Source organism: Mobula birostris, chromosome 20, assembly GCF_030028105.1.
Source record: "Mobula birostris isolate sMobBir1 chromosome 20, sMobBir1.hap1, whole genome shotgun sequence".
NCBI classification, from domain to species: Eukaryota; Metazoa; Chordata; class Chondrichthyes; order Myliobatiformes; family Myliobatidae; genus Mobula; species Mobula birostris.
In genome coordinates, this window is record NC_092389.1 from 28,291,862 (window position 1) to 28,311,312 (window position 19,451).

Consider the following 19,451-nt stretch of genomic DNA (forward strand, 5'->3'; position numbering starts at 1 on the left):
CTACAGGAAGTTTCCTTAAAGCGTCTCCAAATATTAAAAAGTTTTTCACAGTAGGAGACAGAAGTTTCTGGTCGTCAGAAACTTTTAAATGTTTGAGACTTCGTGCATTAATAGTTATTTCTGGCGATTTTCGGTACGGCCTTGGAAGTCGCTTGTTTGTGAAGAATTAACAATTCATTCAATCCGTGTATTTATGGAGGATGCAGTAACTTTGTTTTTTTTAAATCGTGTTTTGTCATTGGCTTGCAGAGGAGGAGAGGTTTAGCATTATTCTCTGACACCTTGCTGCTTCATTTAGAATAGTTTTTTTCGGCGTACCTTATGCATTAAGACTGTAAATCTATTAACGTGAATTTTATTGGAGATACAAGAGACCGCAGATACTGGAAATTTGGAGCAGTTTTCTCCAGGATTTCCTTGATTGTTATTGGTTTAACAGACTTAATTTGTATTTTCAAATTAGCGTAAATATGCCTGGCGATTTAAGTTAAAATTCAGCTACGGTTTATGCAAAGAAAAAACGCGTGGAATCGACTGGAAGCCCATCTTTAAAATTATTTTCTCTGCAGGCCGAATTCATCACAGTCCCGCGAGAAAATCGATAGTGTGAAAGCTCAGGTAAGGGGGTAATTTTTTTTTAAAAAAAGAATGAATTTTATGGACGGGAAAGGGATTTAGAGGAGAAATCTAATTTTTGGGTTTAGACAGCTAAAGTAGAAAAGTACGAATTGCCAACCAATAGGTCGAGAGAGACACACAAGAATGCATTGCAGTTTATTACGATTAGTGTATTGGGTACCTCGGAAGTTCAGCTCAAATGCAGCGTGCAAAATGTTAGAGGAGTTTACATATGGGAGCACATGACCTGTAATTTTCCCGTTTGATGGAAGGTACGTCTGAATTACTTAACACGCCTGTAACGTCGAAGAGGGTGTTGGTCCTTGTAAGACCACAGTAGCCGGGCAATAGAGACACGAGAGACTGTAGGTGCTTAATGTGAAGCATACGAACCACCTGCTGGAGGAACTCAGCGGGTCGAGCAACATCTGTGAAGGGAAAGGAATTCTCAACAGCAGCCCATGTTCTGAGGAGGAATTATACGGGACAACTCACTTCATAGGGGGGCATATGGAAATCCTGACGAATTTCTTGCCCGCTAGCGAGATCCAACCCCTCCCCCTCCCCCTCCCCCTCCCCCTCCCCCTCCCCCTCCCCCTAGGGACAAGACCTATCGCACTCTCCATTTAGCGATTCTGACAGGAGATAGTACTGAATTGTTGGAATGCTTGATAAATCACGCAGAAAAATGCTATCTTCGCGAGAGATGCAGACCAGAAAATAGGTTACTGATGTATTCTCACTGTTTTATTTATTTATCGAGATAGAACGCAGAGCAGGCACGCCCCCCCCCCCCCCAGCAATCCCCTAATTTAATCTGAGCCTAATCATGGAACAATTTGCAATGACCAACCGGTAGGTCTTTGTACTGTGGGGCACCCGGAGGAAACCCACACGATCACGGGGAGAACGTTCAAACACTTCACAGGCAGTGGCGGGTATTGAACCGTAGTTTCCTGTACTGTAAAGCATTGTGCTAACTCATTAAGTCAGAGTTCAAAGTAAAATTTATTATCAGAATACATACATGTCACCACATACACTCCTGAGATTCCTTTTCTGCCGGCACACTGAGCAACAAACAATGCAAATAAATAGCGATAAATAACAAGCATGAAATAACAAGATAAAAGTGTCCTTAAAAGATTGTAGTTATCTTTTGTTCAAGAGCTTTATGGTTAAGAGGTGGTAACTATTCTTGATGGCAACAGCAAGAAAAGGGCATGGTCTGGGTGGTGAGGATCTTTGATGAAAAGCAGCATCTCTACAGCAACGTTTCAATGATTGGGAGGGCTTTACCCGTGATGTACTGGGCTGAATCCACGACCTTCTGAGGTATTTTAAAATGTGATTTAGTGGCGCACATTGTAGGTTCTTCGACTTGCTGCATCAGTTACAGCGATGAATAGACAGGACTGAGGTTTAAAATGTCCAAGCACTCGGTCACCATTTAACTTGGATTACTTAGTGCAGAGATCTGAGTTTTTCAAAATGGTGACAATAAGGGACTATCAACATGCTTAGATACTTGCTAACTTGGCTTTTCACCAAACTGAATGCTACAGTAATCATCCTTTAGAGGTCTGCGAGGTGTGTACTGCAGAATTAATGTAGGCAAAGATATTTTTGGCAATTTCATCTCATCTGTGGCATTTTTCACCATGGTTCTAGTACTTTGATGCCTCTTGTTGCACCTGCATGCAACGGGTGTGGTTGGAGATGAGCACAGACTTGTAATTGACCTTCTGCCTTTATCCGGACCTCCGATTTAATCCTCTGGGCAGAGGCGACCACTGAAAGTATCTGCTCCCTCAGGACAATAGAGTTTGCTTAGAGAGGTAATATGCATCTTAGAACGTAATAGAGTACAGCACAGGAACAAGCCCTTCAACCCGTGATGTCTGTGTGTCAAACATCAGAATCAAGTTTAATACCACCAGCATATGTTGTGAAATTAGTTAACTTTGCAGCAACAGTACAATGTGATACATGATAATAGAGAGGAAAAGAAAACTGTGAATTGCAGTAAGTATATAATAATTAAATAGGTAGTGCAAAATATAGGAAATAAAAATCCTGATGGCAAATTAAACTAATTCTCTTCTGCCTGTATATGATACATATCCCTCCATTTTGTGCATATTCATATGTCTTCAGAATCAGGTTTATGATTACCGGCATGTGTTGTGAAATTTGTTAACTTAGCAGCAGCACTTCAATGCAATACATAATATAGAAGAAGAATAATAAATCAATTACAGTATACGTATATTGAATAGATTAAAAATCGTGCAAAAAAAACAGAAATAATATATATTAAAAAAGTGAGGTAGTGTTCATGGGTTCAATGTCCATTTAGGAATCGGGTGGCAAAGGGAAAGAAGCTGTTCCTGAATCACTGAGTGTGTGCCTTCAGGCTTCTGTACCTCCTACCTGATGGTAACAGTGAGAAAAATGCATGCCCTGGGTGCTGGAGGTCCTTAATAATGGATGCTGCCTTTCTGAGACACCACTTCCTAAAGATGTCCTGGGTACCTTGTGTAGGCGAGTACCCAATATGGAGCTGACTAAACTTACTCCCCCCTGTAGCTTCTTTCAGTCCTGTGCAGTAGCCCCTCCATACCAGAGGGTGATGCAGCCTGTCAGAATGCTGTCTTTCTAAACACCTCTTACATGCCAATATTATATCTGCTTCCACCGCTCCCCCCAGTAGCCCGTTCCAGGTAGTTGTAAACAGAAACTTGCCTTGCACATCTTTTAAACTTTACCCCTCTCACCTTGCATGTGTTCTTGTCCTTGACAATTCGACCCTGGGAGAGAAAAGATCTGACTGTCTACCATATCTATGCCTCTCGTAAACTTGTAAACTTCTATTAGGTTTCTCCTTGGCCTCTGATGCACCTGCAAATTCAATTGAAGTTTGTCCAAGCTCATGCCCTCTAATCCAAACAGCATCCTGATAAACTTCCTTCCTTCAGTGGCTTCACCATAGCGTTATTTGTCTGCATCATGGCTTGCAGACTGTTACTCTCAATGCCCTGACCAATGAAGGCAGTGATGCCATATGCCTGCCTTACGACCCTCTCTATCTATGTAGCCACATTCAAAAAGCTGTGGACTTGGACCTTAATATCCCTCTATACATCAATGCTGTTGAGGGTCCTGCCATTAACTGTATTGTATCCCCTACTACATTTAACCTCCCAAAGTGTAACACCTCACATTTGTTTCAATTAAATTCCATTTGCCATTTTTCAGCCCATATCTGTATGGGCAGATATTCTTCTATGTCCTTTGACGGTCTTCAACACTGTCCATAACTCCACCAGTCTTTGTCTGCCTGCAAGCCTGCTAACAAATCCATCTCCATTTTTATTCAAGTAATTTATATACATCACAAAACAACAGAGACCCAGCACTGATCCCTGCAGAACACCACTTGCCACGGACCTCCAGCCAGACTAGCATCCTTCCACCACTACCTTCTGGCTTCTGTGGGCGAGACAATTCTGAATCCAAAATCATCTTGAAGAATATTTCCTTATGATCCACAGAGATCTGCATAATCATGGCAGTGGGAACCTTTCCTATTTATGAAGGTGCAGGTTATTAAGGACACGGGAGTGGCGGATGTCATTCCTTCTTCTCTCTTTCCTCCTCACAATAACTCTTTGCCTGTTCTCCATCTTCCTCTGATGCTTCCCTCCCCCTTTCTTTCTTCCAAGGCCTTCCGTCCTATGATACTCCCCATTCTCCAGCCTTGTATCCCTTTTGCCAATCAACTTCCCAGCTCTTGGCTTCATCCCTCCCCCTCCTGTCTTCTCCTATCATTTTGGGTCTCCCCCTCCCCCTTCCACTTTCAAATCTCTTACTATCACCTTTTTCAGTTAGTCCTGACAAAGGACCTCGACCCAAAACGTCGACTGTACCTCTTCCTATAGATGCTGCCTGACCTGCTGCTTTCCACCAGCATTTTGTGTGTGTTGCTTGAATTTCCAGCATCTGCAGATTTCCTCGTGTTATGGTTTATAGATTAATTGGTCATTGTAAGACGTGAAACCCTGAATTTTTGGTCAGGTACTGAGAGATCTGCTGAAGTTATATATAATTCATTTTATTAAAGTCAAAGTCAAAACTGAGTTTATTGTCATACACATAGGAGCATTAAAAAGTTATTTAATGCTACCTGAGGCAGGGATGGAAGGATATTTTAGGATATGTTGCCATGCATGTTATAACTAGCTGTGTGGTTTGTGAATGCATGCTTTAATTTTGTAAAGATTAGTTTTATTTATCACATGTACATTGAAGCATCAAAACATACAGTGAAATGTATTGTTAATCTAATGTTACTTTAATTATATATTATATAAACATATCATGAAATGTAGATTTTCTTAGTTGTGTTTTGGGATCTGGAGGCCATTATTAAGGTCGGTATTTATTGCCCATCACAATTACCTTTAAGGCGGTGGAGAATGGCCTAGTACTCTCAGTGCTGGGGAAGACTAGCAATGCTGAAGCAAAGTGCTGTTTTGAGAGGATTCTGCAGGTGGTGCTGTTTCCGTGCATGAAGCTCTGGTTCTTCCTGATGCACCAGTCCCCAGATGTGAGGTGGATTTTGTAAGGTTAACTGGCTGGGACTTTGCTGTGTACTAAATTGGTACCTAGATTGATGCTATGTAATCAGTTTGCCTTATTTGTCTTGAAGTTCCTTCAGTTCCTGCATTAATGGAAGAGGCTGTTTCAATTTGGCTACACTCACACTCCTCTCCTTCACCCCTGAATTGGAGACCATATCACCTCCCAGCTTATCACATTACTTGCCTTCTGCCTCCCCTCACCTGGATTCACCAGAATTTTTGACAGAATTCACTGTTTCCATAGGCCCAGTTTTTGTTTTACCTTGCTAAATTTGCTCCAGCCAGTTCTTGTTATACACCTCAGCCTCTCCGAAACAGATCCCAGCACCTTCAGGTCCTCAGGCCTGATGACGAAGCGAGATGTTAGATCATTTGTCCTGGAGCCGGAGAGCATGGCCTGATTCTTCCTGCAGATGGCTCTAGCCCGGATGCCAACTCAAACTGGTCACAGATGCTGATTGATCTGCAAACTGACCATGGACACCAGCAGAATACAGTGATATTGCACATGTACAAGGAAGTTTTGACAGTGCCTGGCGGTGTCACCTCTCTTATACTCTCATCCTTCCTGACAGATTCAGCAAAAGCATCTATGGAACACAGAAACAAGATAGGAGAGTGTGGACAACCCTGCCTGACTCCAGACTGATGGGGTGAAATATCTGTCTCCCATGCATTAATCTGGACTGCAGTACAGATAATCTGCATAAAACAGTTGGATCCAACTTTGAGTCCCTCCCTAAACCCATTTTCGAGAGCACATCCATTGTGTACATGTGTGATATCCCACTGAAGGCCTTCTCCTGCTCCAAGCAGACGAGGCAGGCATCCATTCCATTGTCCTGCATGCAGGTGATGGTGTCCCTGAGTAGCTCAAGGGCACCAAATATTTTCCAACCAAGTACAGCACAGGTTTGGTTTGGATGGATCACCTGCCCCAGAGCTGATGTTGCCCGGTTGGCAGTGGCCTTGGACAGGATCTTATAGTCCACATTCAACAGTGAAATGGGTCTCGAATTCCTAATATCCTTAGTCTCCCCGTTCTGCTTGTTGATGAGGGTAATGATGCCCTTTCTCATAGGGTTTGACATGTTGCCAGCCAGAAGCAGAGCAATGTACCCTTCTCGCAGATCTGGGCCCATCCAGTTCCAAGTTCAAGTTTATTGTTTATTGTCATTCAGCTGTACACATGTAATGAAGCAATGTTCCTCTGGACCAAGGTGCACAACACAGTATATATAACTCGCACACAATACGTAAAGCAATATTATCACAAATAAGTTAACAAATAATAAGGTGCATTTATGACACATGTTTAAAAAGTAAACAGTATAACATTACTGGTGTTTCATGTGTGATGAGATCAGGGTGGTGGCAGAGAGCTCAGTAGACTTGCAGCCTGGGGGAAGAAGCTGTTTCCCATCCTAACAGTTCTTGTCCTAATGCTGCAGTACCTCCTGCCTGATGGTAGGAGGTCAAGGGGATCGTACAGGGGATAGGAGGGATCAATGACAATGCTAAGGGCTCTGCATACACAGTACTCCTGATAAATACAGTATCTCTGGTTGGAAGAGAGACCCCCAAAGGTCCTCTCAGGGATCCTCACAATCCTTTGTAGGGACTTGTGGTCAGATGCCTTGCAATTCCTGTGCCAGACAGGAATGCAGCTGATCAAAACACTCAATGGTGCTGCTCAAAAATTGGTTAGAATGGTTAATATTGCCCTCTTAGGCAAACAGATGATGATGGCTGCCTTGAAGCCTGTGGGGACAGTGGATTGTTCCACAGAGATGTTGAAGAGAGATGTCCCACAGAGCAGAGTACAACTCTGTGATAAGTTCAATCTTCAAAGTTGAATTTATTGTACCACATACAACCCTGAGATTCTTTCTTCGCGGGAATACTTAGCAAATCTATAGAACAGTAACTGTAAACAATAGACAACAAACTGTGGAAATGCAGATATAAATAAATAGCAATAGATAACAAGCATGAAATAACAAGATAAGAGTTCTTAAATGAGTGTAGTTATCCCCTTTTGTTCAAGAGCCTGATGGTTGAGGGGTAGTAACTGTTCTTGAATCTGATTGTGAGTCCTGAGGCACTTGTACCTTCTACCTGATGACAGCAAAGAGAAAAGAGCATGGCCTGGGTGGTGAGGATAGCGCACCCAAATGCCTACAAACAGAAGGATGGAATGGCCATGGGATCTCCTCTGTCTCCTGTACTATGCAATTTATTGATGGACAGCCTTGAAACAAACGCCTGGCTATAACAACTAAAAAGCCTGACTAATGACTGTGTTATGTGGATGACACATTTATCCTGTGGAAACATGTTCAGGAAGTATTAGAGGCATTTTTAACACATTTAAACAATCAGAACAAGACTATACAGTTTACCATGGAGGTAGAGAGTGAGAGTACTTTGCTATTTTTAGATATTATGGTACAATGGATGATAGACAAGCTGGAGTTGAGTGCTTACAGGAAGAAGACTCACACAGACCAGTGCCTGAATTTCCAGTTAAATCATCCAAAGAGGACAAAGCCTGGCATTGTTTGAGGCCTGGCACTAAGAGCAAATACTTGTGCACAACTAGAGCTGCAAAGGAGGAAGAGTGCAAGAAGATCAGGGAAGCATTCAAGAAAAATAGCTCGTCTATGCACATAATTGCAAAAGGAATTGAGTGCAGCACAACACCACAGCAAAGACAACCTCCTGATAGAATGGTTATTATGCCATAAAGTGGCAGCCTAACTGAAAAGCTGAGATGAATTCACCAAAACTATGGTGTCCAGTTAATAGCAAAAAAGTGAGGACACAATTAGAAAAAGGCTAAGCAAAGTGGCACCTAGAAGACCTAAAGAACTGTGTCAGAGAGTGTGTACTTTGTACCTCTATCACTATGCCAAACAGGATGCATTAGTGAGACTGGAAGGCTGTTGAAGACCAGGATAGCAGGATAGCAGTGCCTTAAAAACTTGAGAGCAGAACAAACTGGGATTGCTGAATACTGCCTTTCATGCTCATGTAGACCAAGGTTTGATGAGGCCAACAACCTTGGTGAGGAAGAGGATGCCTACAAGAGAAAGATTAGGGAATCACTGGAGATGGAGTGTGTGGGGACCTAAATGTAGAGATGGCTCCAGTCTTTTTCTTCTTCTTGTGTTGTTTTATGGCGGTTGGCAAACCAGCTTTAAGGTGCATTACCGCCACCTGCTAGACTTGTGGTGTTCCATTTTCAACTAAATATGCCCTGGAGTTCTCTGCTTTTAACAACCTAGTTCAGCCTGCAGACCTCTATTTGCATTACTCTGTAATTGCAATTCCTCTTGCAAATGCTGTGTGCGCTCATTAGATAGCACTGCTGTAGATTGCTCTTCTTCCCAAATTTTTTGTCACATGATTTTCAAGTAATTGCATTGCCTCAATTACATTGATTTCATCTGCATTATTTGTAAAACTAAAAGCTTCTTGTTTGAGAATATTAATTATCACATGCTCAACATTTAAAAATTGCTGTTTTTCAATTCTATCTGGTATTTCCAAGTTTTCCTTTTCTTGAATCAAAGCCTGTCGTTGTTTATTGAGATCTTGAAGTTCTTCTTCATTTGTTTCCATGTTTTCATTTTATAATCTGAATGTAGATAATTCACCTTGCAACAAATCATTTTACTTTTGTAACTTTGTAATAAGTTCCCCCATTTTTTATCTGTTTTCCATGTCACTGAATTTTTGACAACAAGCATCTTTTTCAGAAACCATCTCTTAAATGCAGTGCTGTTTCATCCAATCTCTTTTCCAACTCACAGTTATTCTTATTGAGTACTTCTATTTGTTGTTGGAGTTCTGCACATTTACCCTGGGTTTCAACCATGTTTCTTGTATACATAAAATCCAAGGTTTTTCCTTAAGTTCTGATACATATTTCTTAAACTCTTGACCATTTGTGTTAAGACTCCTTGCATTCCCTTGTAATAATACCATTAATATCCTGCTTTTCCTGCCTGTGAACTGTTTGATCCTCCATTCAGTGTTTCTTTGACTACTTCCCACCTAAGCCCTGTAATACCAAGATATTTTTTTGCAGACTTGACTATAATTTTAATTTTTTTCGGTTCTTTTGTCTGTTTGCGCTGAACAGTTAATTGCATCTACCATAAACAGTATGAAATCCTTTCTACTCATTATTAGTGTATCCTTATTTATCAATATTACAGCCCTCACAGTTCATCGGTTTATTATTCCCAGTGTTTGTTTGCTTGATAGCCTTCTCCTTTTCAGCGAATCCTTTCACTGCCCCGCGTAACTGATTCCTTGAGTTACTTTTACATATTGTACCTCAGCTGCCTTCTTGCTATAAATGCACCCTCGATAAGCTGCACTGTATTCCTCGCCACAATTGCAGCATTTCAGCCTAGCTCCCGCCTCAGATTTCCCGTATTCATGTTCTCCAGTGCATCTCCCACACCTGACCTCATAACACATATACCCTAAATAAACTTTAGTTGGCAATTTCTCTTCATCAAAGTTAATCAGAACCGATAAACTATCACACTTTTTTCCGTTTCTTGTAACTTTCAAACGTTTGACCTCAATAATTTTTGGTCCTTTTATGTTCTGTTTAATCTCATCCATGGTAACTTTTGTTGGTATCCCGGAAATAACTCCTTTAGTCCACTTTCTATTGTTGGTATTGAGCATTGTACTTTTTTGCTGTCTATTTTAATCTTATCACTTTGCCTTGCTGAGCACTGTCCTGACAAATTAGTATTAGCGATCCATTTTGTAAAATCTTTGCTCTTTTGACTTCGCCTATAAGTTTGTTGATTATCTTCGTCAATTGAATTGGGTTCCAATCACCAAAAGACGCCCCGTCTTCACTCAGTTTTATAATTGCTTTAATCTCATCTTTTTTCTATTGTTTTGCTATCCTATTTTGATTATCCCCTGACTCCTCAGTGTTTGAAATCTCATACCTCTGCTTTCTTTTCTTACTCTTTCCACTCCACTCCTCTTTCCCGCCAACCTCCATCTCTAACTCACTTCCACTATCCGTCGACACCTTCTTCTCCGACTGACCCTGGCTCGGAACTTGGGTCCACAATCACAGCACCATTTTTCAGCCAGCCCTTAATCTATCATGGCTCCAGTCTTCTACTACTTCTTCTTCTTCCTTGAGTTTTTACGGCAGTTGGCATCCACACTGTTGCATTACTGCCATCTTCAGGATTTATTGTCCCTCATTGTCCATTCACCTTAAAGCAGTCTTTCCAGTCCCGTCGCCCTTAAAAAAACTAAACAACCATTTCCTCCCCGATCACTCTCCCTACATTCCAATAAACCTTTAACACTGTTCTCTATTTTGCGTAATTGTAACATTTGTTGCCTTCCCTGTGCAAATTTCCTGCATGAAATAAGGATATGCTGTACTGTTTCAGTCTCCTGACATAGATCGCAAAAACCTGTTGGATGTTTATTTATGATGGCCAGAGTACCATTAGGTTGCTGTGCCCAATTCTCAGTCTACTTATAATTACTTGCTCCTTCCGCTTTACTCCCCAACTTCTTCCCATATCTACTCTGTTCTGAATTGAATGTAAATGTCTTCCTTTTATTGCTCTGTCCCAATGCTGCTGCCACTGTTGATTTATCCTTCTCCACACTATGCTCTTCCCCTCTGATTTTGATAGTTTAATATTGACCTCTACAGATCCTTTGCCAGCTTATCTGCTGTCTCATTTCCCATAATACCCGAATGTGCTAGAACTCACATGAATGTGATATTTTTGCCTTGTCTAGCCAGCCTTGAATTTGCAAACAGGATTTCATAAAGCAGATCCTGGTGACCTCTAGCTGTACCCGCCTTAATGCTTGCAAGGGCCGATACAGAATCGCTACATATAACAATATTATTACAATCAACCTGCTCTCTCCATTCTAGTGCTAACAATATGGCAAACGTTTCAACTGCATATACACTCAAGCAATCAGGTGTTCTCTTGCTAATTTCCACTTGATAACTTGGCACAACAATTAGTCATAGTCATACTTTATTGACCCCGGAGGAAACGGTTTTTGTTACAGTTGCACAATAAATAATTAAATAGTAATAAAACCATAAATAGTTAAATAGTGATATGTAAATTATGCCAGGAAATAAGTCCAGGACCAGCCTATTGGCTCAGGGTGTCTGACCCTCCAAGGGAGGAGTTGTAAAATTTGATGGCCACAGGCAGGAATGACTTCCTATGACGCTCTGTGTTGCATCTCGGTGGAATGAGTCTCTGGCTGAATGTACTCCTGTGCCCAACCAGTACATTGTGTAGTGGATGGGAGACATTGACCAAGATGGCATACAACTTGGACAGCATCCTCTTTTCAGACACCACCGTCAGAGAGTCTGTTGCATCTGTTTCTGGATCCTTTGATCCATCTGTAAAAATCTGTATGTCTTTATATTTACATTCCCTATAACTATGATAGTCACTGAGTATATCAGCCATTTTATTACTGCGTTTAATCTTAAGCAATTCCAAATCTACAGAGGGATTTTCTAATACCCAAAAAGGTCTGACAGGCCACAGCACACTTGGACAAAACTCTTCGTCATATACACCCATATCTTTTGCTGTTTGCTCTCCTGTCCAGCCAAAACTTTCTTTTTGTGTCTTCTCCTCCTCCCAGCATGTCTGCAACACCCTTTTTGTAGGATGGCTATCACCATGCCCCCTTAAATTAATCCAGTAATTGGCCTCCAGCTGTTTACGCCGCAGCCCCAATGGCATTTCATTTGCTTCAACTTGGAGAGCACACACTGGGGAAGTTCTAACCGCTCCCAAGCACACCCTTAGAGCCGAGCTTGCACGGTATCCAGTTCTGCCAGCACAGATTTTGCTGCTGACCCATATACAATACTTCCATAGCCTAATCTTGATCTTATTAATGCTACATAAATATACTTCAGTGATGCAAAATCAGCACCCCATTCCAATCCAGCAAGACACCTCCTGACAGTTATCACATTTTTACATTTAGTAACTACATATCTAACATATTTTCTCCATGTTAATCTCAAGTCAAAGTGCACTCCCAAAAACCGAAAACTTTCAACTCTCTCCAGTTTACTCCCATACAGATTCAAATTAAGTCCCCTGAGCGTTTTCCTTGTAAAGAACACAGTTTTTGTCTTCTCCACTGAAAATTTAACACCCTACTTTGTCCCCCACTCTTCAACTTGATTAATTCCATCTTGCATTTTTGTAACTATATGTTCAATATTTCTCCCTCTTTTCCACAAAGCCCCGTCATCTGCAAACAATGACCTCCCCACTTCTGCTGGAATACTTACGAATATATCATTTATCAAAATGGAGAATAAAGTTGGACTCACTACACTCCCCTGAGGCGTCCCGTTTTCTACAACATACTGGCTTGATAGCTCTGATCCTATCTTCACCTGAATAGTTCTCCCGTTTTAAAAAGTCCTTAACCCAATTGAACATTGCCCCTCCCCCCGATTCCCATTAGATGTAGCTTGATTAGGAGCCCCTCTTTCCATAACACATCATAAGCTTTCTCAACATCAAAAAAACTGCAACCTCTGTCTTTATTTACTTGAGCTTTTCTTATTTCGTCCTCTAGACACAACACTGGATCCATAGTATTACTTCTTTTCCTGAACCTATTTTGATACGTAACCAGCATACCTCTACTTTCCGAGAAGTATACTATCCTCTCATTTATCATACGTTCCATAAGTTTACGTACATGTGACACCAAGGCAATTGGCCTGTAGTTTTCTGGCCTGCTGGCATCTTTCCCAGGTTTCCTTATTGGAATAATTATTGCCTCTTTCCAGCTCCCTGGTATTCTCCCTTCATCCCAGACTTTGTTATAGAGAAGCAGTAGTTTCTCCAGACTCCCTTCACTCAAGTGTTTTATCATACTATAACATTCTTCATCTTTACCTGGCGCAGACTTTCCTGTTTTATCTAGTGCCTTTCTTAATTCTCCCATGCTGAAAGGGACATCTCGCACACCATCAAGGTTAGTTTTCCTACATAAAGCCTCCATACTTTCAGCTTTTGTTCTCTCTACCTCTTCTTCCCTTCTCAGACAAATTATCGGAACTATGTACCATAACAAAAGTGTTTGCCAACAACTCTGCCTTTTGCTTATTTGTTACTGCAGTCACGTTTCCATCAACCAGAACTGGGTACCTCCACTCTCTCCTGTCCCCTCCCATCCTTTTTATCATCCCCCACACCTCTCCTACTTGAGTTGTGTTTCCCACTGAATCACAATACTTTCTCCAGTGCGTTCTTTTAGCATGTCTTATTGTCCTCCTTACTTCTGCCTGAGATGTTTGTACTGAATCATATGTTGGAAGTTATGAGTTCTTTTATCCAGTTTAAATGCCTTATTTCTATTTCTCACTGCTTCCTTACAATTATCATCCCACCATGGTATTATTCTCTTCTTTGCTCTTCCTTTACTTTTAGGAATGGATTCTAATGCAGCTGATATTATACCTTGTTTTAATATGCTGTCAAGTGTTTCTAAGTCCATTCCATCACTGACCTGACTTGGATCTCTATCACTTTTTTCCAGAAATTTCTCCCAATTAGCTTTCTCAAGGATCCATTTCCCACCTGTATTCTCTGTGACCAATGAGGCAGAAATATTTATCTTGCACCAGATTGGGTAATGATCACTCCCTACAGTTCCTTCTTGGTACACTAACCAATCACACACTGATGCAATGGAGTTTGATACTAATGTAAGATCAAGCACAGGTTCTTTACCTGTATTAACATCAATTCTAGTACTACTGCCATCATTTAGGCACACTAAGTACTTCTCATCTAGCAACTCCTCTATTACCTGACCATTGATGTCTGTTCTGTCACTCCTCCATAATACATTATGTCCATTAAAATCACCACACCAAACAACGTTACTACTATTCTGCCATTCTATCTCCTCAAGCTTGTTTAACTCTAGTCTTTTGCATGGATTATAATAATTCACAATCACCAACTCTTTCCTTTCAGCCCATACTTTTACTACCACATACTCTTGTTCACTTCCTACACCTAGTATTCTATAAGGAATACCTTGCTTTACATAAGTTGCACATCCTCCTCCTCCCCCCACTGTCCTGTCTCACCTTACTGCCTCATAACCATATAAAACAAAATCTAAATTAGGTTTTAACCAGGTCTCCCAGATACACACAACATCTGGCTTTTCTCTCCTACTCACTATAAACTGCTTGAAATCTTGTCCATTAGCAATCAGGCTTCTTGCATTCCATTGAAGTAGTAAAATTATTAGTAATATCAACCCACACATACTGTCTCTTGACTTGACTGTACCCAGAGTTCATCGTTTACTTCTTCCCATTTTAATCCTATCATACCCAAATGGTGCTCTGCAGCTTTCACAATAATCTGAAAGCTTTCAGTTTTAGATTTGATCTCGTAAGTTGCGTTTACCACTCCTGTTATAAAGGTCACCAATTTCCTCTTCTCTATCCATGCATTCTTCTTATCTTGCCTTTCTTTAGCTGCCGCTTGCTCTTTGCTACATCCTCCCTCATTCATTTTCTTCTGTCCTGCCAACTTGACTGCCTCAGCATATGAGACTTTTTCCTTCACGCTTATCTGCTGCACCTCCACCTCTTTTTTCAACACTTTACATCCCCAATACGCAACACTATGGTTACCTCCACAATTACAGCACTTTGGTCTCACTCCCTCTCCATATTTTCCATATTCATGTTCCCCACCACACCTTACACATCTTCTCTTTCCTTTGCACACTTTGTCCACATGCCCAAACTCCTGGCAATTGAAACACCTCATAGGTTTTGGTATACATTCTCTTACATTGTATCTTAGAAATCCAAAGTATATCTCCTTTGGAGGCACCTTATCCTCAAATTCTACCACAACAGTTTCAGTCTCCCTTTTCTCTGCTCCCCTTGTCATTCTTTTCACACTCTTCACTGAACTATTCCTCACCCTCGAGTTCTCCACTAGCTCCTTCATATTAACACTGAGGGGAACCCGGGAGATCACCCCCTTGCAACCATTGACGTCTTACAACCCTGGACACTTCGACTTTCCCAACATTAGCCACCTTCATTGCTTTCTCCATCTGCTCTTCGGTTTTACATCCTATCAGCAGGTTTCCATCTCCTAAAATTCTCGCATGGCTCACTTCCCCTACTTTTCCTCTGATGATTTTTGTTAGCTTAAGCGGATCTATTTTCTTTACTCCCCCTTCCCCCTCAAATCTTACCACTACATTTAGCAATTTTGCCCTCAGACCCTTCATCTCAACTTCTCTTCCCTCACTTTCCGATCCACCTACACTAGACTCACCTCCTTTCTTTCTCTTCCGACCCATCACCTTCCTGTTCTCAGTCCCTCTCCCCACCTCTTCCCACTCACACTCCGTGCTGTTGCTGTCACCATCAGTCTCCCTCCCTGCCATCCTATCAGAGTCTGCAAGGAACCGTGTACAAATATCTTTTCTTTTTAAATCTTTTTATTGAATTGGTACACAAAAGGTAACCCATGTAAACACTAATACACTGTTGCAATATAAATTTACAAGAGATATTAATACACAAAAAAAGTTAGTATAAACAGTGCAGTTTACATATAAAATAACAAGGTAATATAATAGTATACTAATTTTCCATACATATCAATAAAGAGAAGAACCCCCCCCCCAAAAAAAAACCACCGTATAATATCATTCCGGACCTATACAGGCCATCGGTCAATATTCCCACAGAATGTCCCCCACAACACCCCAGCACTTCCAGCGCCTCCTCAGCAAGTCCAGCCAGCCCAAAAACCAGCCGCCGCCATGGCTCCAGTCTGAGACCGCACTTACTACTTCTTTTTCTTTTTCTTCTTCTTTTTTTGTTTTATGGCGGTTGGCAATCAGTTTTCAGTGCATTACCGCCACCTGCTAGACTTGGGGTGTTCCCACCAAGTATGTCCTGGAGTTCTCTACTTTAGACAATCTAGTTCAGCCTGCAGTTCTCTATTAGCATCACTCTGTAGTTGCAATTCCTCGTGACTGTTTAGTGCGCTCATTAGATAATGCCGCAAACTGCTATTCTTCCCTAATTATGTCACATGTTTTCGTGTAGTTGCATTACCTCAATTACATTGATTTCATCTACATCACTTGTAAGACTAAAATCATCTTGTTAAAGAATAGTAATTATCGCACATTATACTTTTAAACTTCTTGTTTTTCCAAGTCTATCTGCTTTTTCAGGTTTTCCTTTTCTTGGATCATAGCCTGCAGTTGTTTACTGAGACCTCGGAGTTCTTCTTCATTTGCTTCCACGTTTTCATTTTATAATCTGAATGTAGATAATTCACTTTGCAGCAAATTCCTTTTCTTTTTGTATCTTTGTAATAATTTCCTCCATTTTCCAATCTCTTTTCCAACTCACAGTTGTTCTTGTCCGGTACTTCTATTTGTTTTTGGAGTTCTGCGCATTTACCCTGGGCTTCAACCATAAAATCTGAGGATTTTCCTTAAGTTCTGAAACATTTCTTAAATTCTTGACCATTTGCGATAGGTATACTGCCATTAAGATTCCATCTCCCCTGCCTGTGAACTGCTGGATCCTCCATTCAGCGTTTCTTTAACTTCTTTCCACCTAATTCCTTTAATACCAAGATACTTTTCTGCAGACTTGACGATAATTTTAATCACACACCTTAAGCAGGTCTTGAGTTCATTGTGATGTTTGCTGACATCATGAAGTGTAACAATGGCATAGCATCATCAGATGTAACCTCTACAGGACTCCTTTGGGTACTGTATCAATAGCAGCTTAAATGTACGTAATAACCTGGTGGTTATTATACCTATTAATAGTTTGGTATCTCATCTACGGATCGGAAGACATGAGCAGCACAACCACCATCCAAGACATGGACTCCAAGGATCGCAGCAGTTCCAGGGTGATGCAGCCTCCAGGTGGTGAATCCAGTATCTCATTGGAGGTGGAGGAAAATGCCAAACCAGTGCATTCCCGTCCAAGCAAAACCGCATCCAATATCTTTGGGCCACCATTGCAAAATCAACCTGTGGCTAGAAGAAGGAACCCGCCAGGTGGAAAAAGTAGTGGTATCTTTCAGGCAGCTACCACTGAAACGCCTGATCGAAAGCAACGGAGAAATCCTCCTGGTGGCAAGGCAAGTGGCATCTTTGACATTGTGGAAATACCTCCCAAAACTCCGGATATCGCAACTGGGGAAGGTGAAAATAACCCAGGTTCCTCTGAAACTGAAAACCAAATGGAAGCCCAGGGAAAGAGAGGAGAGTGTGTGCCTGGGCCAGTAGAGTCTGCTCAACCTGAACCAGTAAGGCGCAAGAGAGTCCCACCTGGTGGATGGTCTACCATTGTGCTGGGGTAAATCGACTGTTCACCTCAGTGTATCAGCTGCAGACTGAATAAACGTTGATTTTATTGTAACCTTAAAATTTGAGCGTCACCATTTTGTATTGGCACTTTATATTTGAAGATTGATTGCGCTTATTAGATAATGCCGCAAACTGCTATTCTTCCCTAATTATGTCACATGTTTTCGTGTAGTTGCATTACCTCAATTACATTGATTTCATCTACATCACTTGTAAGACTAAAATCATCTTGTTAAAGAATAGTAATTATCGCACGTTATACTTTTAAACTTCTTGTTTTTCCAAGTCTATCTGCTTTTTCAGGTTTTCCTTTTCTTGGATCATAGCCTGCAGTTGTTTACTGAGACCTTGGAGTTCTTCTTCATTTGCTTCCATGTTTTCATTTTATAATCTGAATGTAGATAGTTCACTTTGCAACAAATTCCTTTTCTTTTTGTATCCTTGTAATAATTTCCTCCATTTTCCAATCTCTTTTCCAACTCACGGTTGTTCTTGTCGGGTGCATCTATTTGTTGTTGGAGTTCTGCACATTTAATCTGGGCTTCAACCATAAAATCTGAGGATTTTCCTTAAGTTCTGAAACATATTTCTTTCATTCTTGACCATTTGCGATAAATATGTTGCCATTAAGATTCCATCTCCCCTGCCTGTGAGCTGCTGGATTCTCCATTCAGCGTTTCTTTGACTTCTTTCCACCTAATTCCTTTAATACCAAGATACTTTTCTGCAGACTTGATGATAATTTTAATCACACACCTTAAGCAGGTCTTGAGTTCATTGTGATGTTTGCTGACATCATGAAGTGTAACAATGGCATAGCATCATCAGATGTAACCTCTACAGGACTCCTTTGGGTACTGTATCAATAGCAGCCTAAATGTACGTAATAACCTGGTGGTTATTATACCTATTAATAGTTTGGTATCTCATCTACGGATCGGAAGACATGAGCAGCACAACCACCATCCAGGACATGGGCTCCAAGGATCGCAACAGTTCCAGGGTGATGCAGCCTCCAGGTGGTGAATCCAGTATCTCATTGGGGGTGGAGGAAAATGCCAAACCAGTGCATTCCCGTCCAAGCAAAACCGCATCCAATATCTTTGGGCCACCATTGCAAAATCAACCTGTGGCTAGAAGAAGGAACCCGCCAGGTGGAAAAAGTAGTGGTATCTTTCAGGCAGCTACCACTGAAACACCTGATCGAAAGCAACGGAGAAATCCTCCTGGTGGCAAGGCAAGTGGCATCTTTGACATTGTGGAAATACCTCCCAAAACTCCGGATATCGCAACTGGGGAAGGTGAAAATAGCCCAGGTTCCTCTGAAACTGAAAACCAAATGGAAGCCCAGGGAAAGAGAGGAGAGTGTGTGCCTGGGCCAGTAGAGTCTGCTCAACCTGAACCAGTAAGGCGCAAGAGAGTCCCACCTGGTGGATGGTCTACCCTTGTGCTGGGGTAAATCGACTGTTCAGCTCAGTGTATCAGCTGCAGACTGAATAAACGTTGATTTTATAGTAACCTTAAAATTTGAGCGTCACCATTTTGTATTGGCACTTTATATTTGAAGATTGATTGCGCTTATTAGATAATGCCGCAAACTGCTATTCTTCCCTAATTATGTCACATGTTTTCGTGTAGTTGCATTACCTCAATTACATTGATTTCATCTACATCACTTGTAAGACTAAAATCATCTTGTTAAAGAATAGTAATTATTGTACG

General features: G+C 41.3%; 1 protein-coding gene across 1 annotated transcript; it reads left to right on the top strand.

The window, feature by feature from the left end:
• The first annotated feature begins 18,675 nt into the window (after window positions 1–18,675).
• LOC140185531 (jupiter microtubule associated homolog 1-like) lies at window positions 18,676–19,188 on the top strand. Its single transcript, XM_072238863.1, has one exon. The coding sequence runs from the start codon at window positions 18,676–18,678 to the stop codon at window positions 19,186–19,188; it is 513 nt and encodes a 170-aa protein (XP_072094964.1).
• Window positions 19,189–19,451: the final 263 nt, after the last annotated feature.

Bases quoted from the DNA above. Each gene is read 5' to 3' on its own strand.
- LOC140185531 (XM_072238863.1), top strand. From the start codon at position 18,676: ATGAGCAGCACAACCACCATCCAGGACATGGGCTCCAAGGATCGCAAC.